Consider the following 23,909-nt stretch of genomic DNA (forward strand, 5'->3'; position numbering starts at 1 on the left):
CAGAGAAATCAATAATGAAAACTGTTCATTTCATCTCTCCAGTGCTCATTGCACAGCTCGGTAGATTCTTGTGACAATTTCAGAAAAAACAAACCCCTGCTGTCTCCATCGCCCGTCGTGTAATTTGGTCTATGTGGAGATGTAGAGGACACCATCAGCTTTTCTCAGCAGCAGACTAGCGCACGTCTTACTTTCTAAAGTTTCATGTGGAAGAAGTTGAATCGCAGCCACTTAATTTCACTTTCTGATCTCTCTCCGTGTTTGCCAGGGTGAGTCAGAACAACAAGTTGAACCTGATGACCAGCGAGAACCTGTCCATCTGCTTCTGGCCCACGCTGATGAGGCCGGACTTCACCACCATGGACGCGCTGACCGCCACCCGCACCTACCAGACAATCATCGAGAGCTTCATCCACCAGTGCGCGTACTTCTTCTACAATCAGCCCCTGGCCGACGGCCTCCCCGGCTCCCCCACCTCCACGCTCTCCTCCGGGGGCGGGACCTCGGCCTACTCCTGCATGGCCGGGGGATACTCATCATCATCCGCGCCGACTCCGTCCCCGACTCCCTACGTCCTCCCCGCCACCCCTCCTGTCATCCCGCACTACGGGCCTCCTATCCACCACCACCAACACCACCATCACCACCACCACCTGCACCAACATCAACATCAACATCAGTCTCCGCCCCACTCCCCACCCGCCACGCCCCAGTCCCCCATCCCGGCCCTGCTGCCCCCCTCCCTGCATCCTCATCACCCCCCTACGGAACAACACACGCTGTGAACCAGGGATCAAGGGAAAGAGAAAGAAGAAAAACAAAAAAAAAAAAAAAAAAGATAACAAGATTCAGAGGGTTTAAGGGTTCAGAATAAGAGATCTTGAAGTTAAGTAAGGGACTGGAGAAGAGAAAATGAAACAAGAACAGGAGGTAGGAGGAGAAGATGGGAGAGATTGAGTGAGCTGCAGTATGTACAGGGAGAAACCTACATGTTCGGGAGAAGAAGGGGGCGTTGGAGGCTCCGTCGCGTTTTAGAAAAAATGGACACAGACACACACAAGGCAGAAAAAGGGGGGGGGGGGACACACTGAAGAGCCCCTGAACTGCCTGTATGATCCTTCTCCCTCATTGCCACTTTATCCCTTTGTCTCTCAGTCTCACTTCATCCAGACCTGCCCTCCTTGCCTTATAGAGAACCGACACACAAACACACTAATGAAGAGTGAGATGGTGCCAGTAACTGTTAAAGGGACTCAGGGAGGGACTCTGAAGTCAAGCGCAGGGGGAATGTGAACTCCGATATATATTGGGATTGTTTCAACGACGCTCTCACACACACACAAAAACGGCCACACGCAAACATCCAGTGGCCGTTGTGCCTCCGACAACCATTCTCCTCAATCCCTCAGCCTCTAACTGTGCTGGGATCTTTGTTGGCCAGCACGCTTTTTCTTTTTTTTCTTTTTTTGTTTGTTTTTTGTTGTTTTGCAAACGGGACCTACCTGCTGTACCGACCCGGAGGCCGTGGCTGGGACTGAGTGGAGGCAGAGAGCGAGTCCTGAACGCGTTTTGTTTATTTCACCACTGTACAGAGAGGACTTAGGCAAGACACACATGTTACTACTCACCCAACAGGATGTTCTGTCCTCTCACACATTCTTATCTGTCATCCCCTCACACACACACACACACACTCAGACGAAATCAGTTTCAGTCGACAGAGTAATGCCAAGCACAGAAAACAAAAATCTCAACTAACCGGATCTGCTGGGCAGCGAATTGGAGCAAAGGATTATGGGTTTTCTTCACACCCTCGGCTCCTCCCATCTCTCTGGGTTTGACCTTTGACCTCATGGCCTGTCCTTGTAAACAAACATAGAAAACAGCTTACAGTTGGTTTCCTTTTAAAAAAAAAAAAAAAAAAAAAGGTCTAAATCATGATTCTACATTCACATTCCCATTGTGGTTTTTTTCTCTCTCTCTCATGTAATTCATTTTTAGAAAACAACACAAACCCCCAAGCCTAGCCGTCTATGAACTGACCTGTGTGTAAGCGTCTTTCTGGCCGACTGTCCGTACGTCTGTCTGCGCCTGTATCCATGCCTCTTTTTTTTTTCTTTCTTTTTTTTTACCAGAATTTAACCTGCATTAGGCAGCGCAAATAATTCCAGTGTTGGACCTTCACCCGTCATGTTGCTTCACTCACGCTGTGGTGGTTTTACGAGCAAGTCAGTGCTGCAGTTTTCATAGTAAGGACCTTGTTCAAAAAAGCACTTTCCTGAGCACTTTGAAGGCACATTTTAAATTGGAGCTGCCATGACATGACAGCCACAGTTCACTTTATTGTCAGTCCACCCTACACTCTTCTCTCTCTCTCTATCTCTCTGTCTCTCTGGGAGCACACCACTGACATCTAGAGGAAGAAATTAATATTGCAGCCATAACCTCACTTCCACTACTGCATGGGCGTAGCACCATTTTCCTACTGTTTTTTTTTTTTTTTTTAGTAGTGTCAGATTCCCTCATTGTCGAGCGTCATCTTCATTGTATGTCTGATAAAAAAATAATTTTTAGAGCTCATGAAATGTAAATAAATGAAGACAAACTTGCAGTTTTAAATTTGGTACACATCCGATGAGATTACATAGAACCAGGCTCTGTTGCCACAAAGCATGTGGCCACATTGCAGTCAGTTAGACATGCCGTGAATGAAATTGCTCCTTCGTGCTTTTGCTATTAGTTCCCACTTCTCTGTGTGCACCAAAGCACCCAGCCATTTGTAAAGAGGAAGATACCTTTTTTTTTAAACCTCTGAGATGAGGAAACCATGATGATGATGATTGTGGCACAATGTAGCATTACAGGCCAGAAAGTAAGAGCCAAAAAAAACGAGGCTCAAGCCTTGACAGGTGGGAGGCTTTTTATGTTTGGAAATAATTGGCAACCATCACTCCCGGCCTCAGCATGCTGCCCTCTTAGGACACAGCGTTATGCCTCTGTAACGGAGACTCAAACCTGCTCTCGGTGGACTCGAAATATAATTTGCAAGAGTGTAACCACTATACCAGATTCCCCCCCTCTAGTCATACCCTGTCCAAGAGAGACAGTTGGGTCTGGGAGAGACAGCAGACAGAACAGACAGTCCATTCATCCGTCTGCATGACTGGAATGGAGCATCACAGAATTCCTCGGCCCGGCCTGCTGTTACCATAGAAACCGGCGAGATGGGACTCGAGGAGAATTGCTGAGCCCCGATCGAAGCTTTTTGAAGTGTGTGTGTGTGTGTGTGTGTGTCTCTGTGTTTTTGCGTGAGCCTGAGAAACACCACACGCATGTGAACCTACCTACCTACGCTACGTGTGTTACCGTTCAGCAGATGCTCACCAAGGTCACTTATTCTGTTTGACACTAAATTGCATCTCCGCATGTCTCCCCAGATTGCCCTCCCTCCCTGCCCTAAAGGGAAGGAAAAAAAACAACTTTTATCCAATCACTGAACTCTCAAAGGAGGCTTTTATCAGTCTACACTACCTATTTACCTTATGTGTGGGTGTTTTTGTGTGTTTGTGTGTGTGCGTAATAAGAGAAATTAAGAGTGAGTGTTTGGGTGGGTTTGAGCTAACATGCTAGCAAAGCGGTGCTTGGCAGACGGCCAGGCACCAGCGTGATCCAAACAAACGTGAAGGAGAGGAATGCAGTTCCCCTTGCGGTCATTTACCCCACTGTGTAACCCTGTTAGCTCGTCCAGATTACACACACTGATCCTCAGAGAAAGTGTGAGAGAGACGGGGGAGAGCGGGCGAGAGGGAGGGAAGACGGACAGACAGACAGCAAATGGGTGAATGGGATCATTATCTGGGAGACGGAGAGAGGAAGGAGGGGTACCACTGGTACTTGTGTGTGAACGCCGGCCAGTGGCGTTCCCTGTGTATATCAATGTGTTAATACTGAACTGACTGTGAGGCAGCCAAAGACTGTGGAAAAAAGGGTCGAGGTAAAGATGGGAAGCAAAGTGACAGTTTAGAAGAACAATTGAATTAAAAATGTGACTTTGGTTCAGCGATAATATGTGGCTGCATTGCTTTTTCTTTTTTTCTTTATTATTTGTTTTCTTTTTTTCTTTTTTTTTTGCAACAATGGTGACAGATGTCTGTTAAGTTAAAATGAGAAACAAGCAAAACTATATTCAAATGGTTGTTTATTGGTATGTTAGGGGGTCTAACACTTTGCCCTTTAGTCAGTGGTGATAGAAAAAAAAAGTTTCTTTTTATGTTTTATTTTAATAATTAAAAAAAATACAAAGCATTTTTTAACAATTTCTTTGTGAACGACTGAGAGACCAGCCCAGTATAGTGCATGATTTCTTCCCGATCAAGGAAGAGGGCTCCACCACTCTCATTATTTAAAGAGATGATAAAAAAAAATATTAAGAAATGATGGGGGAGGGGGGGAGAAAATATAAAAAAAATAATAAATGAAGTACTGTAAACTGAAAAGATAACATCAAACAAAAAAACTGTCATTATTTGCTGAGTATGGTAATTTGTCTAAATGGGAATGGTGTATACAGCAAGGCCTTATGTGATCTGTATCATAGTTAATAAATCAAATCTTGTAAAACTCTGGCTTCTCTTGTCTCCTTGTTGCATGTGATGAACAGCTGACATGTGGAACAGACTAAGTGGACGTACCTGCACATTTACTGAAATGAATTCTTTCTCTTTTCATTCATTCTAGGAGCTGCAGACTGTGTTCAGAATTTAGAAAGTCAAGAAATAGATATCAGCGTGCGCCGTGCATCTCCTCTATCCACAACTGCATAATGTCTACCTGTTTCCAGTCTTACCAAAGTGAGAGTTTTAACTTGTAAAGGTCAAACTCTACAGCAATTCACTAGAAAGAAAGTCACAATTAGAGAAAATTCTGATAACACTTATCAAGTCAAAGGTTGATATATTTATTCTCATTCCTATCCTGTTAGTGATTTGCAACCTCTTTATATTGTGAGCCCAGGGACTCCTTATCTGCAGACCTGTGATATCAAAATTATGGAGATGTATGAATGAGGACGAGGGTATAAAAGCTGTAAAGCTTGTAGTGTTTCAATGAATCCAGTGACCTCAATAATTGTGAAATTGAAGAGGTTTTGTGTCTTAAAGCAGAAGTAAGCGATCCGGTCGTTTTGGCTAACTTCTTGTCAGCCGATGGAGTTAGCAGTCCCCGCCCTCGTCCCTACTACGTCACCACATTCACGCGCATCCCTTGGCTGCACACACAGAGAGGACCGCCCCTTTATGCCGTTCTCTCTCCTCATTGGATAAAGGTTGTACAGGATACAAGGAAAGTTTTCTCCTGGGCTTACAGCAGAGTAGAGTGACTGACAGACCCGTGTTTCAGACCAAACACTCTATATAAGTGATTGCTGTCGGAAGATATAACTATTTAAGACTTATATTAACACAAACATTCCGCTTACTTCTGCTTTAACAGAGTTCTGTGTAGAGATGGGAGAACTTGCCAGGACAACAGCCTCAGCACGGGACAGTGCTTAGAGTTCGCTAAGAGCATCAAAGCAAGATAATTGAACCCTTTGGCAAGATCTACAAGCCCTATGTCTACCAATTACGGTACTGTACTGTGCTGGATATCAGGGCTGATAGCATCCTTGTTAAGTATGGTGGTGGACGTAGCATGGAGGAGCTTTTGAGCAGCAGAGTCAGGGTAAACTGAACTGAAAGATGAATACAGCTGCTTCAGAGTGGACACAACCTGAGACCAGTTCACATTTCAGCATGACAGTGGCCTCGAGGACAACGCTGGAGTGGCACTGGGACAAGTCTCTGACTGTCCCATTAGTGGCCAAGCCGAAGACCAGACCTGAACCCCATACATACAACTGTGGATAGACCCCAAGACTGCAGTTCACAGATGCTTCCCATCCAGTCTGATACTTTAGAGAGAATCTGCTGCAAAGAACTGGATAAAATGCCAAAATCCTAGTGTGCAAAGTTTCACAACACTTGCACAAGAAGACGTGAAGCTGTTGCCAAAGCACTGAAGTGAGGGTCTGAATAGCTTTGTGAAGAGGTTTCAGTTTGTGATTTTAAAGATGTGTTTTCACTTTGATATCAAGTGTTACTGAATGTAACACAATTCAGTGTCCAAAAAGTGTCAGAATACTTCATGAAGCCACTGAGCATCTGGAGTAAACTGGGTCAGTTGCCTTGTTGTAGGACATTTCCACACATGGACAGAGAGTGGGATTCTCTCAGATTTCACAACTAATGCCCTAGCAAACATTTTCTGGGTGCAGAAGACAACCCTGATAAACCTTGTCAATCCTTTTCTAAATCTTTAGTCAGCTGCCGTACAGTTTGTGTAACAATATTGCATTTTAAATCATATTTGTACTCACAGGAAGGCAAGTTGATTAATTCCTTCCACACTGTGAGCTCAAAAGTTTCACACAACATGTGATAATCTTTATGCCACGCTCTGTCACTCTGCTCCCTCTGCACGCTGTCGAGGGGACACTAGAGCCACAGGGGGGGAGGGGGAGGGGGACCAGACGAGGTCACAGTGGCCCGGGAGACCCTCCTGGGCTCAGCCTGTGCCATTTCAGGGTGATGTAAGGACGCTGGTCCCTGTGAGGGCGACGTGAAGGCCTCACTGCCATTTCATGGTGCCCTCATCTGACCTTTTCATTGAGTCAAACCAAAGGAAATCCATGTCCATGACCTTTGTGGTGCATCTCTCCCATTCTGGCACAGGAAGAAGAAGGGGGGAAAAAAGCAGCTGATTGGGAATGAAAAGGGCAGGCCTGTGTGCACACAGGACACACGACCCTTGAACTCTAACCTTTAAGACGTGTCACGAGGGAGAGAGCGGTGCCGGGGTTTAATCGGAAAGTCATTGGAAGTCAAATACTGGGATAGTTAACAGCTCTTCACAATGAAACCCATCAGCAGCGCTCAGGATTAGTCAAAAGTAGGAAGTGAATTTGCACAGTTTGCAAAGCCAGACATCTTAATACAGCTATTACAGCTCCACTGCACCTTTTAATCCCCTCACATTTCTATTCCTCTCTTTGATTTAATAAAATATTTCTCTCTGTCTGGTTTTTTCCTTGTGCGTACACGAACGCGCCACTAGGGGGCTGACTTGTCCCGCTTTTTACCCCTGGACCGTTGCCGTTTCCTGTATCTGGGTAAAGGCAAGGGAAGCAGCCAAAAAAAAAGAAGAAGAAAAAAAAAGAGCCGAGCGAGCATGGCACCTAATTGATCGGGTCAAGATTTGGATGTCAGCGGTGAAGACGACGCTTTAATCCCGCGCTCACAGAGAGATGAATGCATCTGAGGACTTTTCTCATTGATGTCGAGCTCCACTTCCTCCTCTCACAGTTTTGAAGTTGGAGGAGGAAATGGGTTTGACTAAACTCCAGAGATTGTGCAGGGCAGAGGAGGCGGAGGAGGCGGAGGAGGAGGAAAGGGGGGGTGGTGGTGCTTGGGTGAAAGTAAGCCGCCGAATAAAGACAAAGAACTTAATTTGAAGTCATTGTTGCTCAGTATTAGAGGCGTGATGTGCTTCTTTTAGTGCAAGGCATGACTAAAAAATAAAGGAAAGAAAGTTGTGAGGTAGACGGAGCCAGAGGAGGAGGAGGGAGGAGGAGGAGTGTGGGGGCACAGCTATATGGAGGGAAAGGAGACTGGTCTTATGATGAGTCGAGGCACGTATCTCCGCTCAACCGTGTCTTTCTGGGCTTCGAGCTCGCAGCTGCGGCGGCGGGTATTGAATTCAGATGCGTCCTGTCTCTCCGCCCAGGCCAGCTACAGGTGGAAATGCTCTTATCAATACGGACTGTCCGAGTCTGACTGCGGCCTGATCCGTCTCATTGATGATTTTAGGTGCCCCTAACCCTCCCCTCCCTTCCCCTCCCCGTCTCTCTCCCAGAGGAGCCCATTGATTAATGTCTGGGTCACAGTGGTATTTCCATATTGATACCTCGATTGATGACGGCGCTCCAGGAACAAGCCATATTGACCAGCTGGAAAGTGATAGTTTTTTTTTTTCCTTCTCTCTCTCTCTTTTCTTTGCACTGTTTTGGCGGATGTATTTATGCATAATGGGGCATAATGAGGGTTAGATACATGGAGAGATCTCAGTGTGCATGATGAGCAAATGCAATGTAGCTAAACTCAGAAATGAAGAGAAAATCACATCAATATTCCTACAAGGAGTAACAACAACCTGTTACTGTGACTGCAGCCATGACTAATTTAGATAACAGCGCTAATTGGTGTGACAGCTGCACACACAGATTCCCATTCCATATAGTAAAGTATATGAAATAAGATAAAACTTAATTTCATTACCAGGGGGAAAAATTAGGTATTACAGCAGTACAAAAACACGCTAAACTAACATAGATGAATAGGAAAACATACTTGAGTTAAAGTTGGAAAGGTTTATATTTAGGCCAGGGTGTGTTTAAATGTAATATGTGAATTTACATAATGTTAATGCCTCATGTAAGAAGACTCCTTGCCTTGTAGGTCTCTGCATGGTTTCCAACCCTTGATGTGTCTCAGGAGAAAGGGGATGTGAGCTCCATCACCATGGTAAGAAAACAAAAAAGACACAGCACCACACAGTTATACTTATTTTTTATTAATAAGCTATATCTCAAATATTTGTTTTACAGTCCAAGCGCTAATTGGTGTATGTGGTGTGAAAGGAGAACTTGAATTCCTCCTGTAGATAGATCTGTAACATATAAAAAGACACACTGAGGGTTAAAGGTCTATTAATGGCTTTTTGTAACACTACCTTTATTAAATCATCAAAGAAAAAAAATGATCAGAAGGACATGTCATTTGTCAGCTTCAGCCAGACTGTGTAAACCCAACCTGCCAATCGGTGCTTTGATTTAAAAAAAAAAAAAGCAGCATGAAGCAGCTACCAGTGCATCAAATAAGCCAAATCATATGTGCATGTTGTTAAAGAGACTGCAAAATAATTTCTAGAGAGATGGTTTTGAAAAATCCTCACAACATATGCCAAACAGAAAAAAAAGGGGCTTCTAAAATGATGAGCAATTGTGACACAGCTCCAGTTATGATGGACGTGCAGTCGTGTGCAGGTGCTGCTAATTGACGTGCAACCTCATGTGACCTCAGTGGCTGTGTTTGCAGTGGTGATTTAGTTATTACCAAGGTTTTCTTAAGGTGTTTACACAGTTTTGTCGCCCTCTCATACTTCCATCTGATCATATTTCTTTGATATTTCTGCAGTATCTTTTCTAAAAGTGGCCAGTTTCTTTTTTTTTTTCTTCCAGCGGGTCAAGTGCACACACTGCATAATGCAGAACAACTCCACGGAGAGCTGAGAGTTGTGAACCCAATTTTGCAGACACCCTAATTTAAAGGACAGGGAGACAACAACATGATTCTGTGGGACTTGTTCTGCTTGTTGTGGAGATTACTTTGGAGGCAGAGGGCATTGTGTGGAGATAATAGTCAGTCAGAAAAAAATAAAGCTTTGAGCAGAACTGATCCCACTTTACGCTTTTAGGGTCAGTGGTCGAAATGGGTGCTCGGCCTCCAGGTCCCCGTGACACGGATCAGAGGCCCCGACGTATATCTGCTGATTACATCTCCTGAAGTGGAAAAAATGCAAATAATAAATGTATGAGCAACGTGCTTGTTTTTTTGCTTGATTAATTATGCCGTTTAATTCCAGATCCACCACGCCGCTCCACCGTATAATTTCCCAGTGGTCTTGGCTGTTTCTTCTCTCACATGCGCTCTCTCCTTTTTTTTTTTTTTCCTCATTGCAAAATGAATCATGGATCCAACAGTCTGTACCCCGGGGAGAGCGGCGAGCTGGCGAATGGGCTGACCAATCATGAGCATCAGAGGCAGACACACAGACGGAGAGAGCCTTTTGTTGTGCGCCGCACTCATCAAGTTAGAAGACAACTACCGATTTGGCCGGAAGAAAATTAAAAGATGGAGTGTAAGGAGACAAAATAACCAATTTCATCCATGTTTGTCAATCTGCTTTCTCTCTTTTTACATTAAATCTCCCCTTCTCCTCCCCTCTGCTCTGCAGCTTATCCAATCTGACCGGCCAGCGTGTGTTTATCTGAGTGGGTGGCAGGATTTCAGTGCCATTCATAATGTCAACTGGGACACAGGCCACTCTTCTATTCCCAGCCTGGCCAACCCTCTCTCAGCCTCCTGACAGTTCCAGGTTAGCCCTCTCTCCTCCTCTCTCCTGGCCCTCCTCTTCTCTCCCCTCCAGCTCTCCCAGGGGCCCCACTGAGAATACTGCTCAGATCCAGGCCTCTGAGCCCCAAAGCCGGCCCTAATCCTCCTCATCGATCGCCCTGAGAATTTTCTCCCCAGCACAGCGGGCCCCGCTCCTCTGTGCTCACACTCCTCGACCCTGAACAGCCAGCACTTCTCAGTTAGAGAGACAGGGAGGAAGAAAAAAAAAAAACAGGGCCGGGCGCATTACCTGTGTCTTCTCAACAGATGGGTTCTGTCCATGAGATGTGTGTTATTAGGTGGTTATAGTGGGCTGCACGTCGCTCCTGAGAGTGCTGGTGTTGTTGCCTCTCCAAATTCAGATTGATTTGGCTGTGATCGGCTCAGTGAACATCTCTCAATGTTTCAAACTGAGCCGTCTATAAAGTCTTTTCTAACACAAGTTGCAGTCAGAGCTGGTCTAGATCTCTGTGCCATTGTGTTCTTCTCGTTCCACAACGATTCCCATCCAGGGCTGCCACCCCAGGAGGTATTTCTGCAGTGGCCAGGGGGTATCTAGTAAGATTGCATAGTGCATCAGATAATTTTTAAAAACTATAAATTAAATCTGAACGCTGTGCTGTGATCAAGAGTGTGTGGAAACTAGTGCAAGCGAACAGAGATGAAAGTAACGGAGCAAGGGTTAAAATGTGTTCGCCTTTGACTCCAGATGCTAATAGCATGCAAACTAAACACTGAAAACTTAATTGCATGAAAAAATACTTTAAAATTACCCAAACATGTATAATCAATTGTGTTAAACAATCAATTTAAGGTTAATTAAAATGAACATATTAGAGCGTGACTGGTAGTGTCAGTGTGAGGGTACGTTAGCTGATCTGAGAGGTCTGTGGGGACACATCAGATAAAAAAAAAAAAAAAAAAAGTTAATCTCCGCTGCTCTATTGTGCAGAAGACTAGAGAAGTTTGAAATATATTGTTCATTTGCTGGAACTAACTTCTCTTTGATCAGTCTGAAAGGTAGATCTCCTGGCATTTAAGGATAGGCCACATTTCCATCCATCATGGTGATGAAGACGGAGTAATGGAAAGCGGTGTATGCTATACAACTCTGCTGGAAGATGAGAAAGCATCATTACTAGATTCCTCCGGGGAAAGCTCCCAACCAACAGTCTATCCCGCGTAACATACTTGTTCATAATTTATTTACACCGCGAGCTTCCCCCGGACTCTGCCGTGTGTGTTTTACTGCAAGTGTGGAGGTATTCGAGAGGTATTTTCCTCCATCTCTGTCTGTTTGCGAGCCAGATCTGCAAGGCCATGCATCCAATATAGTAATACAGTCGTCGATGATTAAACCTCGGTCTTGATGAAAACATTTGCTATGTGGTTGGCATGGCGAATTCGAAAGCCAATCATGAATGAGAGTGGGGAAATCTGGAACATTTGGCCCCCGTCAAAATGCTGGTCTGTGGACCAGTTAGAGCGTCTCTGTCTATACTGGCATTTAAGAGCCAGTGCAGATGGTAATGTATCAATACTCTGTTTAAACAGGGCTCCCAGCCACATTTCTAAATCAGCCCCGGAGATATTTTTTGGCAATATCGGTTTTTAGTCCTTCTTGGGTAGATTTACTAATTCAGTAGAGTTGTGGTTCAGTGCATCATCGCGATGTACAGTAGCCTACTGTGGGCTCATCTTTTATCTGCATTTGGATTTTAATACTATAGGGATACATTATGTACCTTTTACACTCTCTGCCCGTCTTCCTCAGTCTCTCTGTTCATTAGCTTTTCCGACCTGAGCTGACCACGTACCCTTAGCCATCACACACGCACACACTCACTACTTTTGCAGCTTTTCTCTCCATGTCCTCGCTCCCAGCCCTCTATACTTCAGTGCGTTGCTCTTTCCTCTCGTACCGCTCTTTCCCTGCCCTTTCCTCATGCCTGCTTCCTTCCTTCCTTCCCTCGCTCTCTCTTCCCATTTTACCCTTGCTCTCTCCCTGCTCTCTTCTTGTCCGCTCCCTCCCTCCCCGCTCCTTCCCCTCCGCCTCTCCTCTCCCCCTCTTTCTCTTTATTAATTTATTGGGTTGTTATGCTCCTTGCCTGGCTCCGCTAATGAAGGCAGGATGCAGATGAGGGCGAAGGTCGTCTCTGTAGCGATCGACCCCACCGCCCCGCAGCATGGCACTCTGGCTGGCACAGGTCAGTGGCAGCTGTCAATCAAAACATGCATGTGTACATTCACGTGCGCGCACACATGCACTCGCGCACACTACCGCTAAAATAAATTCATACATAAAGATAACAGCTATGCTTTGTGACAATTAACAATTTATAATTAGCAACATATTCAGATGCCTTGGAGCAGATCATTGTACATTCTCTTACAGCAGCGCTTCCCAACCATTATCTATAAAAATGAAACAATGTGCACTTGGGTCTCTTCATTTTAAGTTGTACAGAGACTGTGAGCAGCTTAAGCACAGTGATTATTCCCCCTCAGATTTTAAAATTTTGATCATTTTTCGAGGCCTGAGGATGTTAAGTAAACAGCAAAGATTAGAGAACAGCCTACAAATAACAATTAAGTGAATGTAGAGGAGATTAAAAGGTTATCTATTCATTCCATTGCAGATCGCTCTCCAAAATGATCTTCTAAGTCAGATCAAAACATCTTAAACGTTATACACATGAATGAACTATTTATTGCAGGCTGTTGTATTAGAATGTATTAGTTTAACCTAATACATTGGTAGCCTAAGCTTAATGATCCATACTTGAACCCTCCCAACAACAATTGGATGGATTGAGTTGCACAAACACAATATGTAGGAGACTCTGGTGAGGCCCTACCTCTCCCTCTTGCACCATCACCAGGTCGACACTTCAGTCTGTCCAATAATGGGGTGGGACTGAGCTACATTATAGCTTGCTAACTTAGCTAGCTAGGCTAAGTGATGGACTGCAGGGATCTGGAGGAGGTGAGTGGAGTAGGGACGGAGGTGGTGGTGGACGAGTCTCCTCCATCGTACCCCTCGTTTTTCTCAGACATTTGATTGACGGATGACGGATCCAATATCAGTGGCTGATGAATCGTGAGCAATGTGACGCATAATTCGTGCACCTGCATTATCCAATGTGAAAAAAAACTACCCGGGATTTACTCGAAAATAGAATTTTGCACAAAGTTTGGGCTACATCGTCTGATAGATGAGTGATTACACTAATTTTACGACCCATAGTGGGATCAAATTCAATTTTCTTTTCTGAATACCTTTAAAATAGTCATTGAGTGTGACAGCATGGCTTGTTTCTACCCCAAAAATATGAACCAAAGTCTTACCAAACATCATCAAATGCATCCAAAAGGCACCATGTCAACAAAACTGATACTCAGTTTTTCATTAGCACGTACATTTGTGTTTTCACAGGTTCAAGTGTTTAGTGTCTCGGCCCTGCCCTGTCGTTCACTGGCCTCGACATGGTGAAGACCTTTGAATCCCAGCATCTGGTATCTCAACACTTGTAGCTTTTACAACCTCTGCTCTTCATCACAGCATGTCAAGAGATTTTTGTGTGTGTGTGTAAATGTGTGTGTGTGTGTGTTTGTAGATGCACACTTGGTTCAGACATCTTGTATGCATGTTGATTTTGCTTATGGTTATTGCTGTCGGTTTATTTGTGTGCTCAGCCATGTTCCATCCTGAGTGTGTTCACCTGCATCTGTGCATCAGCAGACACACACACACACACACACACACACGCACGCACACACACATCTCTATTAGCAGTATAGTAGTGTTAACAGTGTTATGCCTTGCGTGAACCTCCCCACCTTTCCCTCATATCTATGCAAAGCTGGGGTCCTGTCAATCAGTCACCTTGGTGACATGGAGCCCCACCTCCCCAATTAGAGCTGACAGGGCAGGATTAGGAGGGGGGCGGGCCCCCGCCGACCTGCCTACGTGTCAATCACGCGCCGGGCATCCACACGCCTGTTTACTGTCAGATCCCATCTCCGTCTGTCAGACTGCACGGCAACCGTCGCCCAGGGAGGAGAGGAGGAGGGTTGGGGGAGGCGGAGAGAGGGGAGGAGGAGATCTGATCGGAATTAACTATGCTTCTCCCCACAGACCGGCCGTGCTTTTAATTCATGAAAGGGATGAGAGGAAAGTGGGAAGAGAGAGGGAGTGATAGAGGGAGGAGAGCATTTAAAACCCAGAGCAGGGCCTTCTTTAGAAGTTTTCAGAGTGATGTTTCTTCTCTCCCTGACAATCACTTTTCTTCTCTCGCTAACTCTCCCTCCTGTCTTTCTCTCTCACTTAAACTTCTTTCGAAGGTGTGCTCCATGCCGCCTTAGAGCTGCTACGATTTATCAGCAGCCTCCCACTCTCTCTGAAGTTGTTATTTGACCCTGGTTTTTTAAAGTCGCACAAATATGTATTCGTATTTTTTTTTTCTTTTTTGAGTTAGAGAGTTAAGGTCAATTTATTTAGTTCTGCACATGCTCATGCAAATTTGTGTCTCTGTTTCAGTTCGTGTCTGGCGATGTGGGTCCTGCCTACACACCTACAGTATGTGAATACATAATGCGGCTCCGCTCCCCAAACTGCGTGCGCTTTAAAGCAGCGTTGTGTGTGCAGAGTTCACATAATGCTAATGTGTGTGTGTTTGCCTGTGTTTCCCCGGCTCTGTGGTCCCCCCGGTATGTGTGCACTTCTTTTTTTTTTTTGAGGGTCTCTGGTGGTGGCCTTACTTTGACCTTGGTGCCCCCACTCTAATCCTTTAGCAAATGAGGGCTGTGTGGGGCTGAAGGGGGTGTTTGGGGGTCTCTGCAAAGCCTCAGTTTTAGGATTAGAGGACCAGAGTGAAGGTCTTGGGGTTGTGAAGGATGAAGAGGAGGGAAACAATAGATTGTACGGGTGAAAAAAGGGAAGGCTGTTGTCTGGTCTGTGTTGGCCACCAATGGTCGGTCATATGGGATGTCTTTTTTTTTTCTTTTTTTTTTACCTCTACCATAGAGGTGGTGATGTTTTTAGTCCCTTCATCTTTGTTTGTTTTTGTAGTTAGAAAGATCAAAATATACCTTACAGTTTCACTGGCAAGGGGAGACAGTTATACCCTAGTCCAAAAAAAGGATTTGTTGTTTTTTGGTGTATACTGTGACTGTGTGGCCGTGGTCACAGCTACAAAGCCATGAAGCAAAACAAGCAACATTTCTGTTTTCCTTGGTTCAGAAGAAATGTTTCTATATTGACTTTGTTCTTTTCAACCTGAACAAAACACAGTCTGCACCAAGTTGGCTTCTTAATCTATTTGGACCTTGAAGCTTAAAGAAATGTTCTATATGGCATATATATATTGTAACGCCAAATTATTACCAATGTAGATGTAGTCTGCATTTACAAAACTTCCCTCAGTCTTTACCACATTGTTTATTTGTATAAACTGTAAACCTGTCAGCTCTCAACAATCTTCCACAGTTGGATGGCATATCATCTATAGGTGGCGCTAAAGAAAAATGACTGTTAACTGGCAAAAACTCCCTGCTAATGAGTCTGATATGGGATCATTATCCTTGTACAAAAGTAAAAAAAAAAAGTGAATAAACTGCAATTATGAATTACGTTTTTTGGCCACGAGTTGCGATTGCAGCGGTGCCAAATTATATGATTCATTATTTCATTTAGACACTCAACAGCTCCAGAGCTTCATTATTCATCTGGAGTCATGTTTCCATGTTTCCATTCACCTGAATGTTTGTCCAGTATTCACTTTCTTTTTGCTCCGTTTGCTTTCTACCGACTCCTGATGTAAATACAGTGCGACCCTCTCTGTGCCGGCCGCTCCCTGCAGGAGCCCGTCATGCAGGCAGACTCAGCTCACCTGGTTTGGCTGCACTTGGGAAGCTCGTGGCTGTCGGCCAGTCTCTTTCTCTTTCTCTTTGGCTTCCACACGTTTGCTTTTGTTGTGTTTATATCCGTCTCTATTGCTACCAAATTCTCAACTCAGAGGCTTATAACTAACTATGTCATTCTTTTTTTGGGTAGAAGGGGCTGCTTTTTTGAAAACAACTGTCTGTTGTTTCAGAAATATCCCAATGAGAATGGTGAAAGTGAAATAGTACCATAGACCAAAACAGTATAGTCATTGTAAAGTTGCATAAAGCAGAGCAGAGCTCATTTATGTCATAATTCTCTGTAGATTCATCATGTTGAGTCTTATACACACAGTTTTCACTTTGTTCTTTATAATAATAATAATAATTATGATAATAATAATAATAATAATAATAATAATAATAATAATAATAATAATAATAATAATAATAATAATAATAATAATAATAACATTTATTTGTATAGCACTTCTCACAGAGAGAAACCTACAATTGAATACATTATTTGATATATCATACAGACATCAATTATATCCTTAGATATATATCACATTTTATTTGTATGTACATTAACAACATATTAGCATTGTTATTAGATCATTGTGCAGCCTTGGCAGTGATATGAGGTCACTGATTTTGTAGTTATCCCTATTTCCTGTCCCCATTCTATCTCTTACATCTTTTACACACCGTCTGTATGGTTTTTCCAAGTTGAATAAATAAATACCAGTGTATTTTGAATAAACAGCTTGTCAGCTATCATGCAATGTGCTACTGTAGCATGCCATTTCTGCTGATAGCTGTATGTTCACAGCCTAACCCTATTTGTCGGCGCCAGGCATATGTGGGTTGAGCACGATTTGCGTGTGCGTGGCGTGCGTACGCGTGTGTGTTTGCATTAGAGATGCGCTCCAGGGTTGTGTCTAAGACGCAGCTCAGGTGTCTGTTGGTGTCTGTTGAACGACCTCGCTGCAGGGAACAGGCTATCAGGCTGAGAGGGAGGCTATCATGTTAATTACTTTACACACACCCCGCCAACCAAGCGTGCAACACAACTGCTGAGCTCTCTCTCTCTCTCACACACACACACACACATGCATGCATCCACCTGGGCACATACGCTGTCAAGCACATGCACGTATGCACACAACATCAGCCGTCTTTCTTTCATTTCTGTCTTCCCACTCTGGCTGTTTTGAAGGCCTTGGACATCAATTCCCTTTTGCTTTCAAGAAAGATTGTTTTATATTTTAATCAATTCAACTCCGTCCTGTGAAATTAATTGACATTCATTCAATGATTTTAAATTCCTCCGAGGCTGTTCTTTTGTTTCAGCCTGTCAGTGAGCTGGAAGTGAGCTCGGGCTAAATGTTTTGTCATCTCACACTCCAGGGTAAGCCCGCTCCAAAGCGTGAGCCTGAGGTCAGCTTAACCTCCTCGCAGTCTCATCTCTCGTCGTCTTTACTGCTCGTAGAAAGAGAGGTGAGGCGCGGAGTGGAGTGGGGTGGGGTGGGGTTGGGATACAGATTCATGATCAGGAATTTGGGTGACACTCATTCTTCTGTGGCAGCCTTCATATGTCTCCTCAGGACGACTTTTTTTTTTTTTTTTTTTCCCAGCGTCATGTCAGGGGTTTGAAAGGCAGAGTCCGGCGCTCTCAGGCTGGGGAAGCAGAGGAGTGGTATTGGTTGGGGCAGGTTGATGCCTTTAGTTAAATGATGCTGGCACGCAGAGGGATTGCTTTGGGAAGTTGTCATCCATCATGATTTTAGAATGACTCAAAGCAGCACTCTCCTTTTGGGGTTATGGTCTGGGATCCATGATTGATGTGAAGTGAATGTGTGTGTAGAAGAGAGAAGTGAAAAAGAGATTGTGTGTTAAAAATAAATAAATAAATAAAGAGTAAAGCCTGTAGTTAAAAGGAAGCTAATGGGATTTCCTCTGGTTAAACTTCCTCAGAATCGGACAATAATGATCAGCGCAGCGTTTTGTGAGTCCTACCATGTGGCAAACTGTCTATACTTATTTATCTCTGAAGGAACTCCGACTCCTTTTGCGTGTCCTCTCCTTATGTGCCGGTGCATGCGCCTGGATACACACCCCTGTGTGTGTGTGTGCCGTATTGTATTTCTTTAAGCTGAAGCATTTTGTCTGTCTTTGCCTTTCTCCCTCTTCCTTTTTCCAGGTCCAAGTCTCACCTAAGTTAATTCTTCAATTAGTGTGATCCCGATATTCAGGAGAGATCATGGAGAGGGCCCGCCAATCGATGTCCAATTAGCAAGGCTCCGTAGCCCGGAGAACGGGGGGTTGGGGAGGGGGCGACCGCTGTGGCCATTTTTAGAGAACGGGAGGTTGGGGTGGGGTCTGGAGTTGAAGGTAGAGGTTTTAGAGGAGAGTGTGGAAGAGGGAAAAAAAGGGATGGAGAGTAGATGAAACGAGGGTGAGAAGAAAGCATGCGAGGTCTGTAAGTGGGTGGAGGTGAGAGAGGGAGCGTCAGGGGTCTGAGGAGGTGGGGTGTGGATGTTAGATGCTCAATCAAGCTGTGTGAGGACAGTGTAATTAATCCATTGAAGATGTCTGATTGCAGATGACTTTGGGAATACCAGAGTGGTGGCTGGGCCTGAGGGAGGGGAGGGGAGGGGAGGGAAGGAGAGAGGGGGGGAGGAGGGCGGGAACAAGATGGATGCAGGGATGCGGGGAGAGGAAAAGCAGAAGGGCAAACAGAGGGAGAGAGCGAGATTAATTGAGACAAGGGAAATACAGTACCTTTTAAATGAGAAGGATGAGTTTGGGTGACAATGCAGGAAAAGGAAAGAAAGCTGGGGCAAAAGAAGGAATTGATCGTGTCAGGGTTAGGTCGAACCATCACTCACAGCATTGTTGGGGCGAAAGCCCTCTGCCAGATGTCACATATATGTAAAGAGAGACTCGCAGGGCTGCTAACTCATCCCCGGGTTTCTCACTGCTAAAATGCTCTCCTATGAGACAAATGAGTGTCTATCCTGTTCCATGCTAATATGCTTTTAAGGCACTATTAGCTTCCAGAGCTTTGCTTTTATTTAATGGACTATTAATTTGTTTGAATGCATTTTGTCTCGGTGGCTACAGTACAAAGTTGGCTTGGCTTTAGCTCGGCTCCTGAACGGCATGTGATTTACTTACCCACAGCTATTTGGAGGCTAAGCCTTTATAATCCAATTAAATTTGATAAAGCAGAGTAATCATCAGAGTATTAGGGCGAGTACTCATCATACTGATATGGTGATTTCGCTCTGTTGCGATTGAATGTTTTCATTAAGGGTTCTTTTTATTTTTTTGCATTCACGTCTGAATGTTTTTTTAAAAATCTGTATTCACTTTGTTGCCCTGTGCGGTTGATAGCAAAAACAAATGTTCATGGGTTTTCAGGGGGAGACTGACAGTAAACTGCTGGATTCTCACAACTCCCCGCACACGCCGGTAGAAAATGCTGACAAAAGTTGAGTTCTCCAGGTGTTTGACTTCTTTCATGGCAGAGAAGAAGACAGACTGGAGCTTGACAAGTTGAAAAGCACTTTTTCCTCTCTTGACAATTCAAGTCAAATGGGTGCACACGCCTGTACAAACAGCTCAGTCTGTACGTTGTAGGACAGTGACATATTGTTGTTGTTTTGGCTCTGTGCTGTTTTTTGTTTATCCTCTGAGTTATGTTTATATTCATACAGTTATATAGGCAGTTATCTATCTTTTATTGCCTGTTCTATAAAGGTTCTGTTTTCACACCATTAAACACTGCAAATTGAATTTAAACTGTCCTTTTTTATCATTTTCCTATCTGATCAAAGATGATCTGACTTTCACTGTCAGATAATCTGTAACTGTAAGTGTGTACTGTACATACTGTAGGCCTACTGTACATACTGTAGTTAGCAGGGGACAAAATTACAAGTTAAAGATCCCCTCCAGGAATGTTTTAAGACTTGTGAATATAGTTTTTCAACAAATAAAAGTTCAGTTAAAAACTCTTTAAAACTAATCTCCCCTCTCCAGAACTTGTGCATTCTATTCTCATTGTTTGTGCACTGGAGGGTTCAAGTTTCCGCATCACATTTGTGTAAGTTGCCTACTGGACGACTTCCAAACTAGTTGTGATGCCACAAAATAATCTTGTACAGCACACGCCTTAAGCAGAGGAAACAAACAAATAAACAAACAGAAAAATCTGCAAATATGTCACTGTGCCATGAAGGTTAAATATTCAAGTGAAATAATGTGAATAAAATTATTATATTCAAGAATTTTGCATGAGACCGCAGGTCTCTGGCATTTTTCAGGTTTTCCACTTTGTTTGTTTCACAGGTTTTCTGAATTGTGTCTGAGGTCTATAGCATGAAGCAGATTTGAGTTTAGTGAGGTCACTTTCACTTCAGATTTAACTCTGGATTCTCTAGTTCACATCTTAGCAGGGTCTATCGTCATGGTAACTTAATGCTGCATGCCTAACCACCTGCTGGAGAGGGATATATTTGTTACAACAGATCAACTCGCATAAAAGTGCCACTACCTATCAACCGATTACTTCTCATAGAAACGACATCACCATTCATGGAGGATCCCTAGAAGCTCAGTGCGCAGATTGCGAAAGGGTCTCATAGGAGGGCCAGAGTGTTCAGAGACGGCCGAACCCCTTTGGCTCTCCCTGATGATTTTTTTATGCAAGCAACCCTCATTACTGCGGAGGGCCAGCTCCTCAGCAGGAGTGTACTCCTATGTTGGAGGACCTCCTCCCCTCTCCTTCAACTCATTTCTCTCCCTGTTGGCTACAAGCAATGTCAAAGCTGTTTCTTTGTACACTGAAATAATCTTGCAACATAGAATGACTGAAGCACTAAAGCCACGTAATAGTTGTACTTATGAAAGTTAAGATTATGTTTAGTTTGGGTCCGTTTTTCACAGCCAGGATCACAGCTGACGCTACATGAACATATCCAAGGAACTAATTTATTTAATGGAATACACAGGTGCCATCTTATAGATCTATTAATGTCTCTCTCCTATGTCCATTTTGCAGCTGAAACTGTTTAGCCTCTTTGGTTTTGTCCAGTATTATAGTTTACTCACTGTTTGTTAATCAGTAGGTTTGTCTCTTGTTTGCTCTTGGTCATATGCTGCAGGCAGCATCCCCCAGCACTCAGGTAAACCTGGCTTGACTTACAGAGCTAACCACCACTGTGTGGCTGCATAGGATGGTTGCAGTCAGGCTTTGTGAAGCCAGATAATGAATAGATATCCATATTATGTTGAACTATGAATTATTCACACCTCTTCAGTTAAAGTCAACTGACTCTGGGCCAGGCCAAGTCAAAAGATACCCCGCTGTTAACTGTTACAGTAGTTAGTGCTGGTATGGCCTTGTTGCTGTGGTGTCATCCAGTGGATGTAAATGGTTCCTGTTACTGCTGTTGTGGATGTCACCACTGTCAAACTAACATGAAGGTCAGCAGTTGAACCTCATTTCAGATCCAATTTTGAGAACGAAACCAAAACAATATAATCACTGTCGTGCTACTTACTGTATGGACTACTGCACAGTACATTTATCCTCACACTGTCATTGTCCAATGAAGATAAGGTAGAAAGTGAACATCATATTTCTTCAGATTGTTGTACTGAAGATGAAATTTGAAGTTTTGCTTCGGCCATGCTCCTTGATTTTTTTCCTTCTTGTATTCATTTACAGCAGAAATTATATTAAATAATGAATGGAAAAAATACAACCTTTAATACATTCAATGAATAATTGAAAACGAACATGATAGTATTTAATGGATTGCTTTTGATGTATCTGCATGCATGGAATGGTCAAGGCCTGTCTTTATTAAAATCACCATGGCAACATAAAAGGGGGTTGGGGGGGGGGGGGGGGGGGGGGGGGTTGGGTTGCCTTTGCACTTGACTGACATCATGCATCGCTCACCTACATGACTGCATTTACACTTGTGTGACTGGGTGATGTTGTCATACAATTTAATCTTAGATTTAAATTCTCAATTTGTCTTTATAGCATTTTTAATAGTGTGACCTAATGAGGGGAGCATCTGTAGGAGTGTGTCTTTGATGTCAACATGCACAAACTGCTGCTTTGAGCATGTGTGAGTATGTATCTATTTATTCACAGCGTCTGCTTTTTTAATAGATACATCCAGCATGTTACTTAATATGGAAAACTTGCCGTATGTGACTTCATAAACCTCTCAAGCTGCTTGGTTCAAGTCAGTTGAGAGTAGCTTCATTTCAAGGGGAGATTGTCGAAGGGCGGGGGGGCACATGAGGTCACGAATTAAGAAGGGAAAAGGTGAGGAGAAAAGGTCAAAATAGAAATTAGTAGAGAGAAAGATAAACAGAAAGATGACAGCCTGAGATAGAGTGATAGGGAGATACAAGAAGACTGCAGAGAAAATTGTCCAGAGTGGAGAAAAACAGTGACAGGCAGTGGCAGAGCAGAGGGAGAAATGTAACAGACAGTCTCGGGGTGAGCGAGGGAGAGAGAGAGACAGGCAGGGACAGACAGAGCGAGAGATAGACAGTGACAGAGGGAGAGATAGACGGGCTGTGTGAGGATGCAGAGAGTGTCCCCCTCTCTCGGCTGCTGCCAGAGGCAAACAGACAGCCTCTCTGCTGGTGGAATGCTAATGCAACAAGCTGCTCCTCTCTTGTCTTCCCTCCCTTCTTTACCTTTCTTCTTCTTTAACTCTCCTCTGTGCAGAAAGTTTAGAGACTGTAGACACAGGCGTAGACTTTGATAATGGTGGGGGGGGAGTGGGGGGTGGGGGGGGAACCCGGGCTGCTTTTATATTATTTGCACTTTGCGGAACGCGTTTGGTGCGTGTTGCTTCCTGCAAATCAGGCGGCCCGAGCGTCCTCCTCCTCATCGCGAGACAGTGATTTTAATGGGAGGTTAGTTGTGTGAATGTCTGTGTACCCCCCCCCCCCCCCACACACACACCCCCCCACCATACTGACATCATGTTTGTCTGCGAGCTCAGTAGCCATGGCTACCGTGGTGTCAGTGGAAGGGGGGGGGGGGGGGGGGGGGGGGGGGGGGAGTCGCCGTGTCAGGGGCCAATCACAGGTCAGCCAGTCGACCTCTCTCTGTCTGTGTCGCAGTCGGCTGACCTCTGACCCCCCTCCCTCCTCCCTCCTCCCTCCTCCTCCTCCTCCTCCTCCTCCCGCCTTTCAGCTCTGAGGCGCAAAGACACAAAGCATGTTGTTTCGGAGACGATAAATGTCCGCGGGCTTTATCGTCCAGGCAGGTTGTTCTTCCATCATTTAAGACATTCACATCACATCGCATCACACGGAGAAATGCCCCCAAGTCAAGACAACGGTTATTTTTCCTCTTGAACCACCGGCACACATTCCTACTGTGGCGACAGTCATCAGTTCTCAACTTCAGGCAGGACATAACCTTGAGTGGAGCAAGTCGGCTGAGCCCCCCCCCCCCCCCCCCCCCCCCCCCCCCCCCCCACACACACACCCACCCACCCCTCCCAGTCTCCCACCACCACCACCACCACCACTTCACCCTCCCCAGGTCTGTCTGTCTGTCTGCACGGAGATGGCAGCTTCTGAGAAATGGTGGCACACTCTGAAGTGTGATCCATTTAGATAGCAGCGAGGTGCTCTCCCTGCGCATGCACGCAAACACACACACATATACACACATGCATGCATGGTCACACACTTCCTCCAGACACA

General features: G+C 44.6%; 1 protein-coding gene across 3 annotated transcripts in view; it reads left to right on the forward strand.

Annotated features, from left to right (window-relative positions):
* The window catches only part of arhgap35a (Rho GTPase activating protein 35a), a 68,053-nt gene extending 63,870 nt beyond the window's left edge, over nucleotides 1–4,183 (forward strand). For all 3 annotated transcript variants that reach the window (XM_083985275.1, XM_083985274.1, XM_083985276.1), the window contains one exon: nucleotides 269–4,183. In XM_083985275.1, the coding sequence (XP_083841401.1) occupies nucleotides 269–785 (517 nt within the window). In that variant the 3' untranslated portion in view covers nucleotides 786–4,183. The remainder of the gene's footprint in view (nucleotides 1–268) is intronic.
* Nucleotides 4,184–23,909: the final 19,726 nt, after the last annotated feature.

This window comes from Trachurus trachurus (genome assembly GCF_905171665.1).
Source record: "Trachurus trachurus genome assembly, chromosome: 13".
Classification (NCBI taxonomy): domain Eukaryota; kingdom Metazoa; phylum Chordata; class Actinopteri; order Carangiformes; family Carangidae; genus Trachurus; species Trachurus trachurus.